Here is a 19,376-nt window from a genome sequence, read left to right on the forward strand (position 1 = left end):
TGAGCTACAGCACCACTTCTGGTTTTCTAGTGGTTTATTGGAGATAAGAGTCTCATGGACTTTCCTGCTTGGGCTGGCTTTGAACAGTGATACTCAGATCTCAGCCTCCTGAGTAGCTAGGATTATAGGCATGAGTCACCAGTCCCAGCTTCCACCTTCCACGAGACTCTTATCTCCAACTAGCCACCAGCAAAAACCCGGAAATGGAGCTGCGGCTCAAGTGGTAGAGTGCTCACCTTGAGCTGAAGAGCTGAGGGATAGTGTCTAGGCCCAGAGTTCAAACCCCACAACTGACCAAAAAAAAAAGACCCGAACTTCATTTCAAAGAACACTTACTAATTCAGTGACAAGAGGACGAACACTTCCTATATAAGAAGGCAGCTGTCGTTGTTTTAAGGTATGGAGAGTATTTTCCCTGAAAGAAAAAATACCAATTTTTAAAGGGGCAATTTAAATAGACCTATCCAAAGAAAAAAAACAAACAAAAAACAAAACAGACAAAGCTAAACACAACAAATATAGGGAAAAAAAGCATGAAAAAGAATTTTAATATAGTCATCATAATGTACCTACCTAATGAGGCTAAATGATTTTTTCATGATTTGTTTTTTTTTGCCAGTCATGGGGCATGTCCCTCAGCTCTTCAGCTCAAGGTGAGCGTTCTACCAGTAAAGCCATAGCGCCACTTCCAGCCTTTTCTGCTTATGTGGTGCTGAGGAATCAAACCCAGGCCTCATGCATGAGAGGCAAGCACTCTACCACTGAGCCACCTTCCCAGCCCTCATGTCTTTTAAATGATTTCTTTCATGTCATTCACCTCTTAAGCCTGCTCTTTTTTTTTTTTTTTAAATTGGGCTATCTTTCTATTATGAAGCTGTAGGTCTTTATTAACTACATGTTCTCTATGTTTCTATCAGTCTGTGGCTGGCTCCAACTGTTTTATTAACGATGTCTTTTCATAGGAGTTTTCAATTTTGATTTTTGATTTTTTCCATGGTTATTGTTATTTCCTAAGAAATACTTACTTATCCTTGAGTTACAAAGTTCTCTTCTCCTTCCTTCCTTCCTTTTCTTTTCGTCAGTCATGGGCCTTGAACTCTGGGCCTGAGCGCTGTCCCTCAGCTCTTCAGTTCAAGGCAAGCACTCTACCACTTGAGCCACAGTGCCATTCCAGTTTTCTGGTGGTTTGTTGGAGACAAGAGTCTCATGGACTTTCCTGCTTGGGCTGGCTTTGAACAGTGATCCTCAGATCTCAGCCTCCTGAGTAGCTAGGATTACAGGCGTGAGCCACTGGTGCTCAGCACAAAGTCTCTTTCTATGTGTACATTTAGGACTCCCTCCCGAGTAGCTAGGACTATAGGCATGAGCAACTGGCACCTGGTCTCCTTTATTTCTTAAAAGCCTCCTACAGATGAAGGAAGGAAGATCTTAAGTTTGAGGACAGTCTAGGGAAAGTTCTCAAGATTCCCTATCTCAAAAACAAACACAAGCAGTTGCCGGTGGCTCACACCTGTAATCCTAGCTACTCAAGAGGCTGAGATTTGAGGATCACTGTTCATGAGACTCTTATCTCCAATAAACCACCAGAAAACTGGAATGGCACTGTGGCTCAAGTAGTATAGAGTGCTTGCCTTGACCTGAAGAGTTCAGGGACAGCACCCAAGCCGAGTTCAAGCTTCACGACCACGACCGACCAAGAAACAAAAACCAAAACAACAACAACAAACCAAACACAAGTTCAGTGCTGGTGGCTCATGCCTGTAATACTAGCTACTCAGGATACTGAGATCTGAGGATTGTAGTTCAAAGCCAGCCTAGTTAGGAAAGTACATGAGACATTTATCTCCAATTAGCCAACAGAAAATAGCAAACAGAGTTGTGGTTTGAAGTGGTAGAGCTCTAGCCTTGAGAGAAGGAGCTTAGGGACAGCACCCGGGCCCTGAGTTCATGCCCCATGACCGACAAAAACAAAACAAAACAAACAAACAAAAAATGCTTCTATTTGTTACTTTATACACTCTTCCTGACCACTGCTTCTAATAAAAATAGGACTGTCATCCTCTTCTCATTAATTCTAGTTCATGTTCTTTGCAAAACTCTTAATTACAGAAGGATACATTTATTTGCTATTTATCTCTCCTAAATAATTATAAATAAAAGGTAGAGCTTCATTTGCTCAAAACTGAACAAAGTAAGAGCATTATGAATAAATATAAATGGATTGAAGAATAAAAGCTAGTCACATACCAATATACTGATTTTGCATAAAATTCAATATTATCAGAAAAATCTCCAATTTCATCTTTGGCAATACTCTCCAACCAATCCACCACCAGCTAGGAAAAAAGAAAAAGATTAGAATTACTATAAAATCTATGTGTGTTTTACACAGAAGATTGAAATCTGAGGATCATGGTTCAAAGCCAACCCAGGCAGACAAATCTGAGAGACTCTTAGCTCTAGTTAACCAGCAAAAGTATGGAAGTGGAGGTATGGCTGAAGTGGTAGAGTGAAAGCGTTAAGTGAAAAAGCTAAGCAAGACTTCAAGCCCCAGCCAGGCGCTGGTGGCTCACACCTGTAATCCTAGCTACTCAGGAGGCTGAGATCTGAGGATTGCGGTTCAAAGCCAGCCTGGGCAGGAAAGTCTGCAAAACTCTTATCTCCAATAAACCACCAGAAAACCAGAAGTGGCATTGTAGCTGAAGTGGTAGAGCACTCGCCTTGAGCTGAAGAGCTGAGGGACAGTGCTCAGGCCCAGAGTTCAAGCCCCAAGACCAACAAAAAAAAAAAAAAAAAAAAAAAAAAAAGAGTTCAAGCCCCAGTTCTTACACACACACACACACACACACACACACAAACACGTTTGATTACAAAAATGCAAATAACAGTTTTGGAAAAAGAATAAAATTTTCTACAGAAATAATGCAGTTGTTAAATTATTCCTGGAAATACTAGAACCGTTATTTATAACAAAACGAAACAAAAGCAAAGAAAAAAAAACAAACCCAACAGGATTCCAAATTCCTTTTAATTACAAATGAAAACACCAGCTAGACAGAAAAAGTTTTATTATATATGTATATTTTTTTTGGTAGTCATGGGGCTTGAACTCTGGGCCTGGGAGCTGTCCCTGAGCTCTTCAGCTCAAGGTGAGTGCTCTACCACTTGAGCCACAGTGCCACTTCCAGAAATAGTTTTTTTTTTTTTTTGGGGTCCGGTCGTGGGGCCTGAACTCTGGGCCTGGGTGCTGTCCCTTAGCTCTTCAGCTCAAGGCTAGTGCTCTATCACTTGAGCCACAGCGCCATTTCCGGCATTTTTCTTTTTGCTTATGTGGCTGAGGAATCGAACCCAGGGCCTCCGGGCATGCAAGGCAAGCGCTCTACCACTGAGCCACCTTCCCAGTCCCCAGAAAAAGTTTTAAATTAAATTGTCTTCAGTACTTTATGCTATTCACCCTTTCTCCATGTTTCTTACAAAATAGTAAAACATTTAATAATACCTGACTTTGTCGCACAAGGGAATCTCTCTGAAACAATGCTTCCACAACTGTTTTCTCACTGGCGTTAACAGCCTGTTGTAAATTTAAAGGAAGGAGATAAGGAAAGAAGATCCAAGAATGTTATTTCAGCAGAAAGGGAAAAGCTAATTTCAAGTGTATTTATTTATGCATAAATACATAGCAAATATGTGTATTTATCCTTGGAAACATTTTAAAATAAAACTCAAGCTTTTACCATAATTTGAAGCTGTTCCGATTTGATTTTATTATTATTAACTGGCAATTTGTTATACTTGGATTAAAAAAACTGCTATTTCTATGTGTACATCTGAGGGAAGCTAGGAGGAGGAGGACACTGAATCAGAGGGAAACGGGAAAATATACAACAGAGGGGCCCATCAGCTGCACTGGACATGGATGAAAACAAACCAAGCAACTCAAGGGCAGCGACGGGACAGAGGGAATGAGAGGGAAAGAGGGAACAGCTGACACTAACCAAAAGGAAATAAATGCACATATCACCCGATGTGGAAGAAACAGCTGTACTGTCAAAGCTCATAGAATTCACAAATATTATAGACCATGATAATGACAATTTGCCTTGTAAAGGTTAAAATGTATTTGACTTTAAGTATCATTACCTCATAATACTGTGAAATTTGTGAAATTTATGTAATCACTTAATCTCAATAAAAATTACTTTAAAAAATGTTATTTCCCCAGAGATGATGTTTTAGAGAAAAATAAACACCAAATAAGTGGGAAACCCCCAAAACTATAATATACCTTATATGGTTTTTGTGGCTTATTTTCTTGTATAAAAATAGAACAATGAAACTTGTTGAAGTTGTTTTAAGAAGTGAAATGAGGAGAGTGATAGAGGGGGTAAGTTTGATCTGGATGGAGTTCACATGTGTACACAATGAAATGTCACAATGAAACCCTCCTTGTACAACTAATATATGCTAAATAAAATACATAGAAATATTTATTTTTTCTTTTTGGGCTCTATATTGTTTTAAACATGAACTACTTTTGAAATTAGAAAAAATAAAAATTGAGGGTAGAGATAAAAGGGGGAAAATGAGGGCGAATGAAAGAAAGGGGGAAATTCATCTAGACACACTGTACTTATAACCTGACTTAACGAACTGTAATCTATTTGTACAACTACTTAATAGCAAAAAATAAATAAATGAGCCCCCAAAGGCACCTATCTGATTTTGATTGTTTTTATGGGCATATTTTTATGAAGACTTGACAGGGCAAGTAAATCTCACATTCTTCAACAAAATACAAAAAAAGATGGAGATTTCTAAACTTGTTCTTCAGAGCCAGTACAACCTTAGATACTAAGAGTATATGAGGAAAAATTACAAAGCAAAACTAAAACAAATAACAAAACAACAACAAAGAAAATACATACATATTTACGAAAGTCCTAAATAACATACTGGCTAATAAAATTTAGTGGTATATTTAGGAATACATGAGTTTATTCTATTTGAAATAACAAGCCATTACATTAGCAAATTAAAAGATATACATAGAAACTAAAAAAGAACATTGCATTCAATACTTATTCCAACTCTTAGCAAATTAGAAACAAAAAAACTTTATTCTAGTAATAATTGATTAGAAAATAGAAAATTCATTCATGGAAAAATGCACTGAGAATTTTATAGAACACTGCAAGCATATGTATATATAGATATATGGAAAAATGTATGGTTAAGATACAGGCCAAAGTGTTATGCTAAATAATCAGAGGGATATAAAAAGATGTCACCTATCTCTCAAGTACTCTAAATCAGTGTTTGTAAGATTGTATCTTTTATGTACTTGTGAAATTTTTTTAAATGTAGAAACTTAAGATGGAGTGTGAAATATCAAGTTTTACTGTCTAGTAAAACTGTCTAGTTTTTAAGCATCTATAAAGGAAAATATTAACACAAAACTTACAGTAACTGCAAACATATTTTCATCTTCTAAGGAAGACTGTATTCTATCTCTGTGGAAAAACAATAAAAATTAAAAAGCCTTACTGCATACATAAAAAGCTACTGCATACTGAAATCTACATTTTCATCTGGCCTAAAAAACGAGTTTCTAATTAATTTTAATTTTACTATATAGAAATAATTTTTATTTCTACATTACTGTAATAGATAAACAGCAATGAATTTTGAAATAATAATATACAGAATATGCTGAGGACTTTCTATTTAAAAATAATCTAGGGCTGGGAAGTTGGCTCAGTGGTAGAGCGCTTGCCTTGCATGCCTGAAGCCCTGGGTTCGATTCCTCAGCACCACATAAGCAAAAAGAAAAAAGCCGGAAGTGGCCCTATGGCTCAAGTGGTAGAGTGCTAGCCTTGAGCTGAAGAGCTGAGGGACAGCACCCAGGCCCAGAGTTCAGGACCCACGACCGGACCCCCCCCCCCCCAAAAAAAATAAATAAATAAAATAAAATAAAATAAAAATAATCTAAATAACTTCATATTTTGAAAATGTGATACAAGAGGTATCAATTTACCACAAATAGTCTGACATAAATCTGATAACAAACCCAGCAATATTTTTGTAGGAATAAAATGATTTTAAATCTATATGATAATGCAATTATTATAATATTGAGTTTGATATTTGCATATGAAATTTGTATTCGTAGTCTAGTTAATCATAAGTTTAACAAGTTTTGTTTTTTTTTTTTTGGTTGGTCGTGGAGTTTGAACTCTGGGCCTGGGGACTGTCCCTCAGCTCTTCAGCTCAAGGCTAGTGCTCTACCACTTGAACCACAGTGCTACTTTCGGCTTTTTCTGTTTATGTCCTGCTGAGGAATTGAATCCAGGGCCTCATGCATGTGAGGCAAGCCCTCTACCACTGAGCCACCTTCCCAGCCCATCAGGTTTGTTTTTACATTCACCAAATACTTCCTACTTGAGGTTTCAGAACTTTACTTTAAACAAGGAACCTGTGGATCTATACTCATACATCATTACACTTTATATATATAAGACACAAGTAGTAAATACCTGCTAATTGACAACACAACTGGAATATACTAAAAATATACACTGCAAGGTTTTTAACAGATACTTGTTAATGCATGTATCTTTTCATGCATTTTCATTTAGCAAAAAATATGACTTTCTTTCAATATTTTTTTCATTAGCTTGAGCAAGAGTATGAATCAAAACCACTGTGATCTGACAGACAACTCTGGTAGATTTTTTTTTTTGTAGGTGGTAGTGGTACTTGGGATTGAATCCAGTGCTTCACACAGGGCCCTACAATTTGAGCTACATCCTGAGCCCATTTGTTTTATATTTTGGTTTTGAGATACAGTCTTACTAATTTTGCTCAGGCTGTTACTGAGAATCATTGGACTTGCAATGATTTTTCTTACCTCTTTCTGCCTTCTAAGTAGTTGAGATTATAAGCATGCACCAACATACCTGGTAAGTTAACTTCTTTCAAACTTTTGTTACACAAAGTCAGACTTTGAGGTTCATTTTTTAAATTGCTATCCTCTCCTAAGCAATGCTATTATTTTTAGCACTTTCCTTAAATTTTTATTTATACTTTTTTTTTTTTAAAGATAGGCTCTTGTTATTAGCCCTTGAACTTGAGATCATTCTGCCTTAGCCCCCCACCTTTTGGGGTTATAGGCAGGTAGTACTATGTCCAGCTACATATCCAATTTTTGGTAATTACTAGCTTTATAAGATTATAGCCTCTTCTCTAGTAACTTAATTCTTCACAACTCAACTATTCTAAATAATGATCTTCAACATGAGCAAACTCTACCAAACACATCATATCCTAACTTTTAAATTAATTTGCCTATTAATCTGTTACTTATGTTTCATTTCTATACTTTACCTATACAAAGAAGCTAGCAGCCTCCATGTGACCATCTCCTGTTGAAGAAGCCAGAGCATACTGGCTGTTATTGAAAACTTCTGCAGTCCAGGAGCTGCTCGGCTTACTATTTTACTCAATATATTCACCTAAAATAAAAACACTGATGTGAAAAGACAAAATTGGTTTCTTTGATTTTTATCTGTAAGGTGCTAAAGGGTTTGTAGCGACAAAGAGAATGGTGTGTATCTACTACAAGAGAATCAGAAGTTTTACTTCCTTAACTCCTCAATCCTCAGTGCTCCACCAATCAATCCTTCTTTTTTCACTAACCCCTAGCAATTATCAATCTTTTCACTATCACCCTAGTTTTAGAATGTCATATACTGGAAGACATATCTTTTCTGATTGGCTTCTCTCATTTATCAATATGTATTTAAGGATCATTTCTTTTTTTTTTCCGGTTGATTGTAGGGCTTGAACTCTGGACCGGGCACTATCCCTGAGCTCTTCAGCTCAAAGTGAGTGCTCTACCACTTGAGCCACAGTGCCAGTTCTGTTTTTTTGGTGGTTAACTGGAGATAAGAGTCTCACAGACTTTCCTACCCAGGCTGGCTTTGAACCGTGATCCTCAGATCTCAGCCTCCTGAGTAGCTATGAGTAGCTAGGATTACAGGTATGAGCCACTGGCACCCAGCATTTCTGTCTTTTCACAGCTTGTTAGCTCATTTTTTCCCAAGCACCAAATATTTCACTTTCTGGAGTACTTCATGTTATTCATCCACCAACAAAATAACATTTTGGTTACATCCAAGTTTTCATTTGTTTGTTGGTGCTTATGTTTGAACTCAGGGCCTTTCACTTGCTAGGCTGGTGTACTACAGTTAAGTAATGCCTCCAGCCCTTTATTTACTTATTTCTTACTGGTTATATTTAGGCTAGGCTCTTGCTTCCTGCCTGGCATGTGCCTGAGCTGCGATCTGCCTACTATAAGCTTCCTATCATCATTGGAATCACAGGCATATGCTACAGCATCCAGCTTTCTTTTATGGGAACCAGTCTCATGGACTTTTCTGCCCTGTTTAGCCTGGTATCTTTATCCTCTCAATCTCAGCCTCCCACATAGTTAGGATGACAGGTACAGCTCATTGTTTTCAGCTAGGGCTTAAGAAGAGGTCTCATTAACTTTTTTGCTGTGGTGGTTTTTTTTGGGGGGGTCCGGTCGTGGGGTCTGAACTCTGGGCCTGGGCGCTGTCCCTCAGCTCTTCAGCTCAAGGCTAGTGCTCTACCACTTGAGCCACAGCGTCACTTCTGGCTTTTTTCTTTTTGCTTATGTGGTGCTGAGGAATCGAACCCAGGGCTTCAGGCATGCAAGGCAAGCTCTCTACCACTGAGCCACCTCCCCAGCCCTGCTGTGGTAGTTTCAAACCATGATCTTTTATAGGCCAACAGGTAGTCAAAAAATACTGTTAAGTTTTAAGAGTTCTTTATGTATTTAAATTTTTCTCTTTTACACCAGATTTCTTCTCCAAAGGAATCTTATATGATCCTCAGGACATGAAAAGCTTAGGTGTTCTGATTGATCTTCCTACCACTAGCATCCCTAAGAGATCTCTCTTAAACACAGTCTGGAAATTAGTAGGCTAATGCTATTCAAAAAATACTAAAAGGAGCTGGCGCCCGTGGCTCACACCTGTAATCCTAGCTATTCAGGAGGCTGAGATCTGAGGATCGTGGTTCAAAGACAGCCTGGGCAGGAAAGTCTGGGAGACTCTTACCTCCATTAAACCACTAGAAAACTGGAAGTGGCGCTGTGGCTCAAGCAGTAGAGTACTCGCCTTGAGCTGAAGAGCACAAGGACAGCACCCAAGCCTAGAGTTCAAGCCACGTGACCAAAAAAAAAAAATACTAAAAGTACTGAAGTTTGGCCAATAATGTATAATGCAAATGCCTTACCTGACTACAACAAATATTTTCATACTCTTCTACAAGGTCAAAAACTGTAGTTGAAGAGTGCTTCAAAAAGGACTGCAGGAAGTCAGAAAACATGCTCATGGATGCTGAGACATAGGAAAGGAAAGGGACATAGAAAAATTATGTTACTTATAAGCAATTCTGTTTGTTTGAAAACACAAATACAAGTTTTTTATTCAGACATGTATTTTAAGAGAGTGACATGCTACCTTCTATGCTGAATTAACTCATACATGCATTAAAAAAATTAAACACAAAATTTATCATCTGAACCACTGTTGAGCATACCATTTAACTGCACTAAGTATATTCATATTTTGTTCTTTTTATCACCAACATCCATCTTCAGAACCTATTAAACAGTAATTCCCTATCTTGTACTTCTCCCATCCTGTGGCAAGTATCCTATTTTGTGTCTATAAGCTTGCTTGACAAAGTATTCCATATAAGCACAATAATACAGTCTTTTTGTGATTCCTGACTATATTTTAAAGTCTCATCCATATTGTAACTTTATATAAGAATGTCCTTTCTTGGCTGAATGATATTCTACTAATATATATACCAGTTTTTTCCACTCATCCATCCCTAGGACACTAGGTTGCTGCTACTGTTTGGCTGCCATGAATAACGCTGCTGTACATGAGTATACAAACATTTTTTTGAGGCTCTGTTTACAATTCTTTAGGGTATATAGCCAGGAATAGACAGGAGTGGAGTTCCTGGATCATATATTAATATATTAATCTAAGATCTAAGACTAGGACTCAGACTTGGTTCCTGACAATTTTGCTCATTGGTTGGCACTCTTTTTTTTTGGTCCAGTCATGGGGCCTGAACTCTGAGCCTGGACACTGTCCCTCAGCTCTTCAGCTCAAGGCTAGCACTCTACCACTTGAGCCACAGCGCCACTTCCGGCTTTTTTCTTTTTTGCTTATGTGGTGCTGAGGAATCGAACCCAGGGCCTCAGGCGTGCAAGGCAAGCACTCTACCACTGAGCCACCTTCCCAGCCCTTGGTTGGCACTCTCTACCAACTGAGCCATACCTCCAACCCCATATGCTAATCTTATTTATATTTTTTTGAGAAATTTACATACTGTTTTCCACAACTGCTGAAATTTTCTCAATTGTACATTCATAGCAACAGCACACAACCACTGAAAAGAATTGCTCTTTTTTTTCTGTACCTTTCACTTTTGTCAGAGGCTGGCCTTACACTATGATCCTCCTACCACTACCTCTTGTGTTGCTGGAAATTTAACCATGTATAGCTATGCCTAGTTTGTTCTTTGTGATACGGTCTTTCTGTTTTTGGCCTGGGTTGGCCTCAAACTATAATCCTTCTATCTTGGCTTCCTAAGTAGCTGGGGTTTCAGCCTAAGTCATCTCAACTGGCTAACTAGCCAGGAAACATTAAGCAAGCAAATTAATGTCTTTGAGCAGCAGTTTCCTTTCCTTTGATGGAAATAAGTATTGTAACTAATGAACCACAGAAAGATACTTGCACCCTACAACTCATCCAATCCAAATGAGTTTATGTTGATGATAATATAACGAAGAGTCTATGTAATAGTTGTAGGTACAGACACTAAAAAGACAGTGTTTTTGTGAGGGAATGATACTAACCAGTCTGAAGCTAGCAAGGTCACAATACTATCTGAAAAAACAGTAATTAGTGCCCATACCAAACAACACAAACAATTCACATCAACAGTATGAGATTACTATTAAACCTAAAGAGAAAGAGAAGCTCTTTAAACCGATCAAATAGGAATTAAAAATTAGACCTAATATTCTAACCTACTGCTATTTATACTAAAAGATCAAATGGCAAGATACTATTCCAACTAAGAACTAAGAACTAAGTCATGGCTCTCAATTTTCTAGAGGCAGCCAAGACCATAACTAATCACCAAAATGACAAATACAGAGGGAGGAAAGTTATGGAAAATGGTGATATTCAAGTCAGGGAGGAGACAGGCCTTAAAGGACTAACCTTACCAATACTTTTATCTCAGACTTCTAGTCTCTACAATTTTTTTTTTTTTTGGTCAGTCATGGGTCTTGAACTCTGGGCCTGGGTACTGTCCCTGAGCTCTTCAGCTCAAGGCTAGCACTCTACCACTTGAACCACAGGGCCACTTCCGGTTTTCTGAGTGGTTTATTGGAGATACAAGTCTCACGAACTTTCCTGTCTGGGTTGGCTTTGAACCGTGATCCTCAGATCTCAGTCTCCTCAGTAGCTAGGATTATAGGTGTGACCCACCAGCACCTGGTTTAGTCTCTACAATTTTTTGTTTTTGTTTTTTTTTTTGTCGGCCGTGGGGCTTGAACTCTGGGCCTGGGCACTGTCCCTCAGCTCTTCAGCTCAAGGTGAACGCTCTACCACTTGAGCTACAGCGCCACTTCCAGTTTTCTGGTGGTTTATTGGAGATAGGAGTCTCACGGTCTCTCCTGCCCGGGCTGGCTTTGAACCGCGATCCTCCGATCTCAGCCTCCTGAGTAGCTAGGATTACAGGCGTGAGCCACCAGCGCCCGGCTTTAGTCTCTACAATTTTGAAAAAAATAATAAATTTAAGTTATATCCACCAAATGGACAAAGACATATATTATAATGATATTCAGGAATAGTAGGCAATAGTTTCATTGATCATTCAATAAAGAAATTCTCCAATCAGCTTACCAGCTTCTCCAGGGTCATCTTCACGTAACATAACAGCACTGAGATTTACGTCCTCCGTTATGTTGTGGGCTTCCATGTTTGTGAAGAGCCCTAGCCGCTGTGATGAGAATGCAGCTGCCCAATTGCTGTCATCCAGATTAGTTACCTTAATCAACACAGAAAAGTGATAGCTGTTGTCACTGTATAAGAAAATACCTTAATACTAAGTAAGGTTAGAAAAAATGTCGAGGCTCAAGGTTTTTTAAAAAAAGTGAAATTAAAGGCTTTTGTGTATGTGTGTGTGAACTATTCCATGTATTTGAGAAACCCAATGAATACTACATTTAAAAAAAATTGGTGCTGGAAGCATGGCTCAAGTGGTAAGAGCATCTACTTCCTAAGCATGAGGCTCTACTCTAGCACTGCAGGAAAAAAAATAATATAACTTTCTAGGACAAAGAAATGTTTAACAGGCAAATCCACCCTTCAGAAAGTACTTTAGACAATTTCATTTATGCATAAAAATCTCTGTGCTTACTTAAGAAAGCACAATGCCAAAGTCAAGAGAACTACTTTTGATTCAGAACTAAATGTGTCATAATACTCTACAACTGTTAAAAAAACTCTTCTGCTTCCTTCTCAGATGCAATACTTCATTTTTCTATTGGGTTATTTTAAATACCTACGCAAAGCCATTTGGAATTACAGTTTTACATTCTTTCTGTGCTTCTTAATACTATACCATAAAAAACATGTCATCTATGTTTCTCAAAAATTTCTTTTGAGTAAGAAACCCAAATTCAGTCAAATTCTCCTTCTATATATGACAACATATATCACCTGTGACCAAATGTATTTGTGGTTTTTCTCCACAAGCAAGTAATCTATTCAGCAGCAGACACAGACAAGTGTACTTTAACCAATTCAGTTCTGATGCTATTGACCATGACATCCCCTAGATACAGTGTCTCTCTTCCTTATGATACTCTTCATCTATCATCTATCTGTGATATTCTTCTATCTACTTTTTGTGTTTCAAAGCTATCAGCTTTGTGTTTATAGCTATCAGCAAACAATTCCTGAGTGTATTTCATCTGGTCAGCAAACTGGCAGAATAGAACATTTTCCCTATATCCAAACTGCTGACAGTTTCGCCCATGGCAAGAGATACTTAAAGCTTTCAATTTTCCAAATATATACTCAATTATGTCAGTCCATACAACCTAGTTTCTTTTTTTTTTGTGCCAGTCCTAGAGCTTGAATTAAGGGCCTGAGTACTGTCCCTGGGCTTTTTTGCTCAAGGATGGCATTCTACCACTTGAGCCACAGCTCCACTGGGCTTTATTTATTTATTTATTTATTTTTGGGGGGGGGGGAGGGGGTGATGCACTTAATTGGCAATAAGAGTTCTCATGGACTTTCCTGCCTGGGCTGGCTTCAAACGACAATGGTCAGATCTCAATCTCCTGAGTAGCTAAGATTATAGGCATGAGCCACCAGCACCCAGTTCTGGTTACTTTTATGATATCAATTTTCATTACAAAATGAGTTTTAGACAAAATATCAAAAAGGAGAAAGTTTTAGCTCTAATGATATACATACCATGGACAGATTGCCCAAAAACCCAGAAGACTGTGTAAGGCGGGGAGACCTTCCTCCTGTTCCAAGAATGCAGGAAATGTCTGGATGCCGTTGTAAGCTTCGGTTCAGTGGAGTAGCTACAAATAAGTAGTTAAAAAACAAGAACAACAAAAAAACAAAAAACAGGTATATAAACATTATTCATCAAAACAAAGCAATACTTACTTTCCAATTATTTATAGTCTTTTTTTTTTTTGGTGGGGGGGTTATGGGGCTTGAACTCTGGTCCTGGGCTGAGTTCTTCAGCTCAAGGCTATAGCGCTCTACCACTTGAGCCACAGCACCACTTCTGGTTTTCTGCGTGGTTTACTGGAGGTAAGAGTCTCACGGACTTTCCTGCCCAGGATGGCTTTCAAGCGCAATCCTCAGATCTCAGCCTCCTGAGTAGCTAGGATTACAGGTGTGAGCCGCTTGCACCCAGCCAATTACTTATATTCTTAATAGATATTCTAAATGATAACATTTCCTTAATATGAAGAGTTAATTTATTTTCCTAAATTTGAACTTTTGGTATTACTGAGTCTATTATGAAAAGTTTTACTACAAACAGGTTTCATTATATAGAGGTTAATGGTCCTTCATCCAAACTCTAGTTCTGTAAAGCATACTGTGGCCGTGCAGGATGGCAGGCTTGTGCTATATAGTCAAGACTATTCTTTGATTCTTAGTTCCATTATTTAGATAATGGAGCTTATTAACTATACTGACTTTCAACTCCTCAAGTCTCACTTCTGGTTTTAGTAAAATAGAGATAACAACGCTTATGTCACAATCACTATATATTTATGTGATGTACAGTGCTTTGTTCACAGCACTGAACAAAGCTTTTAATACTGTACGTAATTATGTACGTAATAAAAGTTAGATAGTATTATAACTATTATTATTAAATGTTATCAAAGCAAAAAAAGAAAATAAAAGAAACCTTACAAAGCTGTCGAAATGAGCTGGGAGTTCGAGGAATGATCTGGCTTCTTGGTGTAATATTACCAAAATTTTCATCTTGGGAAGCTCGAACTTTAGAAAGAGTTAAGAAAAGTTTTCCACACAGAGAAGAGATTGCTAAAGTTGGAATTAGCTCTAATTTTAATACAAAATATGTGAAAACATTTTTTTGAGAGCAAGGTATTTTATGGCAAAGAGCAATTAATTCCCTCTATTATTAAAGTTTTCAGATGTCAGTTTTAGATAGCTATACATTGACATAAGAGTTCTCTATCAGATTTCAAATTTTAAAAATATAGATTAATCTTAGTAGACATAAAATAGAATCTGTAAAATACAATGTCTGTCTTTCAGAGCAATGTATCTTAACCTCACTAAATTTCATTGAGAACATTATATTTACCAAAAAAATCATCTGTGGAGTACACAAAATCAATTTCTACAATATCATCATAGCTAATTTTTAATATCTAATAAAAAGAAGACCAATGCAAAGCATGCTGAAAACTTGTGAACCTTAAAATGCAAGGATACTTATCCCTGGCTGTAAAGGCAATGCAAAGAAAAACACTGAGATACCACCTTACCCCAGTCAGAATGGCCCACATCCTAAATTCAGCCAATGACAAATGCTGGAGAGGATGTGGAGAAAGAGGAACCCTACTGCATTGCTGCTGGGCATGTACACTAATACAACCACTTTGGAAAGCAGTCTGGAGGTACCTCAGAAGCTAAATACAGACCTCCCCTATGACTAAACCATAACACTGTTAGGTATCTACAAGGACACATGCACTTCCATGTTCATTGCAGCACTATTCACAATAGCCAAGATATGGAAACAACCCAGATGCCCCAGTACTGATGAGTGGATGTGGTACCAAAAATTGTGGTACCTATGTACAATGGAATATTATGCAGCCATTAGAAAGGACAAAATAATGGCATTTGCAGGGAAATGGATGGAACTAGAGCAAATCATTTTGAGTGAGGTAAGCCAAGAGCAAAGAGACAAATGGCACATGGTCTCCCTGATATGTGGACGCTAAAGCCAAAATGCAAGCAGATATGACAAAGTAAACAGGACTTGAGAAACAAAGGACTGCCACTCATTTTGTTGTATCATTGCTAAATGACTCCATGTTCCTGACCACATATACGGTGTGTGCGCGCGTGTGTGTGTGTATATATATATATGTATATATATATATATATATATATATGTGCGTGCAACAGAGGGAAGCTAGGAGGAAGACATAATCAGTGGGAAACGGGAAAACATACAACAAAGGGGCCCATCAGCTGCACTGGACATAGATGAAAATGAACTAAGCAACCCAAAGATAGCAATGGGAAGGGAGGAATGGGAGGGAAAGTGGGAACAGCTTACACTAAGCAAAAGGAAAGAAAGGTAAACATCACCTGATGTGGAAAAAATAATTGTATTGTCAAAGCTCATAGAATTCACACTTTATAGACCATGATAATGACAAGTTGCCTTGTGAAGGTTAAAATGTGTTTGTCACTGTAACTAAGTATCAATATTCACAATACTGTGAAACGTGAAATTTATGTAATCACCTAATCTCAATTTAAAAAAAAAAGTGAGAGAAGGGATGGGTTAGGAGCGATGGGTGACAATGTCAGACACCTTGTATTCATATACTGTTTTGTAGAATGGAAACTTCTTTGTACAACTAATTGAAGAAAATAAATTTTTTTTTAAAAATAAAAAAAAATGCAAGGATACTTAAAACTCTTTTATGAGCACTCTGCTTTCGTGCCGTCCGTGTCACCTCTGCCTCCCGGATCACAGGGGATGACATCTCTCCAAAGCCGCTCCTAGAACAATATTACTAAGCTGTTTTATGTAACATTTGCAAAGAACTTTATCATCATGATTGGGAACAAAGGCTCTGGGTCAGTCAAAATACAGTTATACCAAAAGACCAAGTCTTGGAGTTATTTGTCAAGAATGCCATCCTAGTTCCAATAGCTGCTTATTATTCAGTCTCATATATCACAGCCTTCCTTGACTTTGTAGCACACATGATGCTGTTTTTGTTCTACTGTATTTCAAAACTCAGAAGAGAAGTGAACCAAATGTAAAAGACTTTTGCTTACTTAGAGGTTTTAACTTTTTGCACAATGTTAGTGGCCTACCACTTGAGCTATGACTCTACTTGTGGCTTTTCCTGGTTAACTACAGATAAGAATCTCTTCCTAATCAGCTGGCTTCAAACCATGATCCTCAGATCTCAGCATCCTGAATAGCTAGGATTACAGGTTTGGAGACATCAGTGCTCAGCTTTTTTAAAAAATGAAGTGATTCCCCTCCCCCCCCCACTTGAATTTAAAAATGTGCTTAATATCTAAAGAGCCAAAGAAGACATTGGTGTGAAAAGTATAATCTCAATAGATCATTAATTATTGTGGCATATTTTCTGATCATATGTCCAATGTACATTTGAAGTACAATAGAAAAATCATTAATTGTGACATCTGAAATCAAGAAACCAAAAAACTGATTCAGTGACATGAGAGTGTAAATAAAGACCTCCAGTAAATTGGAGAAACAATCCTTCAAGGTATTTCTCTTCAGGATACATTAAGGGTGTCCCTTGTCCCACCACTTGGGAAATTACAATACTCCAGATCATTTTTACCCAAGGGTCTACAAAGTAAACCATGTGAACTAAAATGTATGGGTTTTTTTGTTGTTGTTTTGTCTGTCATGGGGCTTGAACTCTAGGCCTTCCCTCAGCTCTTCAGCTCAAGGCTAGCACTCTACCACCTGAGCCACACCACCACTTCTGGCTTTTTCTGTTTATGTGGTGGTAGGAAATTGAACTGAGGGCCTCATGAATGTGGGGCAAGCACTCTACTGCTGAGCCACCTTCTCAGCCCCTAAAATGTGTTTTCAAACAAGAACTGAATATGATTTCCCTTGAAATCCTAAGATCACTCTCTCTGGCCTACACATGCAAATTCCTATTTGCTAGCAATGTAACAATGCCACTCTACATCACAGCTTCAGCTCTGTATTCAGCCTCAAATGTGACTCCATATACACATATATCCGACAATGCACACTTTTCATATCTTACATTTGTGAATGCATACATGTGTGTATTTGCTTCTGTGTCCACTTGGTGAATACCTACTCATCAACCAGCCTTATAGAGGCTGCAGATACACAGCTTCAAGTTGGCAACTTGGTTTTTCTGCTTATTAGCCTCCTTACTTTTGTCTCGTATTTATCTATGAAAAGAAGATGAATGTACAGCTCCTCAGAGTACCTTTTTAAGTAAGGTATCTTAGTAAGGCATTCCAATGTTTTGAATATTAATTATATACTATTATTATTATTACTACTACTCAAAAACCAGCTTAGAAAGTCACCTTGTCTGACAGGGTATCCTGAAACTTCTTGCGACAAGGAGAGACTTGCCAGCTTCACTTCTTTCCCCGCAGTGAGCACTTAGCACTTCCAGCTTTACACTGTTTGGCTCCTCCACTATAAAATGCATTTCCCGAAGCAAGAACCCTGAATAATTCAGGCGGCTGGCATAATCATGATTTAGTTATCTGCTATTAGCACATCTAATTTTAAAGCCTGGCCTGATCATAGTGAACTTCACTACGATACGCGGCGAGCATGCATTCCGCCTGCTCACCGCCTACCCCGCCCACCTCTGGGAGGCACAACGTTGGGTGCCAGCATCCGCCAGACTGCAGTTACAAGTGGGAGCGAGAGGTCATCACCACCCCGGCCCCGGGCCCCGCCCGCGTCCCCCACGTCCCAGCCTTCCCTCTGAGAGTTTTCCAACTGCAGGCCCAAGGAAAGAAGTCCTACAGGCGGTCTCCAGGACCTTCTCCTCGGCTTCCTTTGGAAACAGGGTTTCATCTACTTAGTTCCGCCACCAGGCAAGGAGCACGCAGCCTCGGGCGCGCCCCTGCGGTCACCATCAGGTCTTACCTGTCCATGGCCAGGACCTTCGCCACCTAGAAGCTCGCTAGTCTGGCTCCAGCTTTACCACCGCGTTTCAGCCTTCCCGCTCTCCGGAAGCAAAGCCTTTCAACCCGGAAGTATGTGCTTGCTAAACCAGCCCTCCAAGAAAAGCATCGGAGGGAAGAAACAAAGTTCCTACCTGGGGCTGGACTTCCGCCTAGAGCCCCAGGCCCCTGCGTGGCTGGGCGGGCCGCATTGGGGCGGGGCCTGGGAGGGTGGGGCGGAGCCTGGTCCCATCTAGCCTGGGCGCGCAGCAGCCACTTGGCCTTGCTGGCTTGTGTGGGCGTGGTCCAGGCCTACCGAGGAAGTACAGTATCGGTCATCCGCAATAATACCAGTCTGTGTAGCCCTGCATATCGGACTTCTGAGGTCTGTACCGCACCTCGGAGACCTCCGTCTCTCTCTGGGCACTCATTTCTTTGAATTGCAGCATAACCCCAATGTAGTTTTTGAAATTGTTTTCCATAATTTCCAGCTGTCCCTTTTTCCCCACCCGTGATCATTTTCTCCCTCTATGGAGTACCAGATCATCTGTCTTAAAAAGTAGAAAAGCAGCTGGGCGCTGGTGGCTCACGCCTGTAATGCTAGATACTCAGGAGGCTGAGATCTGAGGATCATGGATCGATCCTCAGGAAAATCTGAGGCTCTTTATCTCCATTAAACTTAAAAAAAAAAAAAAAAAAAGCCAGAAGTGGAGCTGTGGTTCAAGTGGTAGAGCAGTAAGAGCAAAAGAAGCTCAGGGACAGAGCCCAGGCCTTACACTGTAAATAAATTAATAA

General features: G+C 39.0%; 1 protein-coding gene across 3 annotated transcripts in view; it reads right to left on the reverse strand.

Annotated features, from left to right (window-relative positions):
- Nup107 (nucleoporin 107) overlaps positions 1 to 18,666 on the reverse strand; it is a 35,784-nt gene extending 17,118 nt beyond the window's left edge. For 2 of the 3 annotated variants that reach the window (XM_042699059.1, XM_042699058.1), the window contains exons 1-11: positions 18,565 to 18,666; positions 16,336 to 16,427; positions 14,571 to 14,657; positions 13,602 to 13,717; positions 12,021 to 12,165; positions 9,319 to 9,422; positions 7,384 to 7,511; positions 5,462 to 5,510; positions 3,500 to 3,571; positions 2,248 to 2,336; positions 337 to 415 (exon numbers count right to left, since the gene is read on the reverse strand). In XM_042699059.1, the coding sequence (XP_042554993.1) occupies positions 337 to 415; positions 2,248 to 2,336; positions 3,500 to 3,571; positions 5,462 to 5,510; positions 7,384 to 7,511; positions 9,319 to 9,422; positions 12,021 to 12,165; positions 13,602 to 13,717; positions 14,571 to 14,657; positions 16,336 to 16,427; positions 18,565 to 18,572 (969 nt within the window). In that variant the 5' untranslated portion in view covers positions 18,573 to 18,666. Of the gene's footprint in view, positions 1 to 336; positions 416 to 2,247; positions 2,337 to 3,499; positions 3,572 to 5,461; positions 5,511 to 7,383; positions 7,512 to 9,318; positions 9,423 to 12,020; positions 12,166 to 13,601; positions 13,745 to 14,569; positions 14,658 to 16,335; positions 16,428 to 18,564 lie in introns of those variants that run through there. The other variant, XM_042699060.1, reaches the window with a different exon arrangement.
- Positions 18,667 to 19,376: the final 710 nt, after the last annotated feature.

This window comes from Dipodomys spectabilis, unplaced genomic scaffold (assembly GCF_019054845.1).
Source record: "Dipodomys spectabilis isolate Male_0828 unplaced genomic scaffold, ASM1905484v1 ptg000234l, whole genome shotgun sequence".
Taxonomy (NCBI): domain Eukaryota; kingdom Metazoa; phylum Chordata; class Mammalia; order Rodentia; family Heteromyidae; genus Dipodomys; species Dipodomys spectabilis.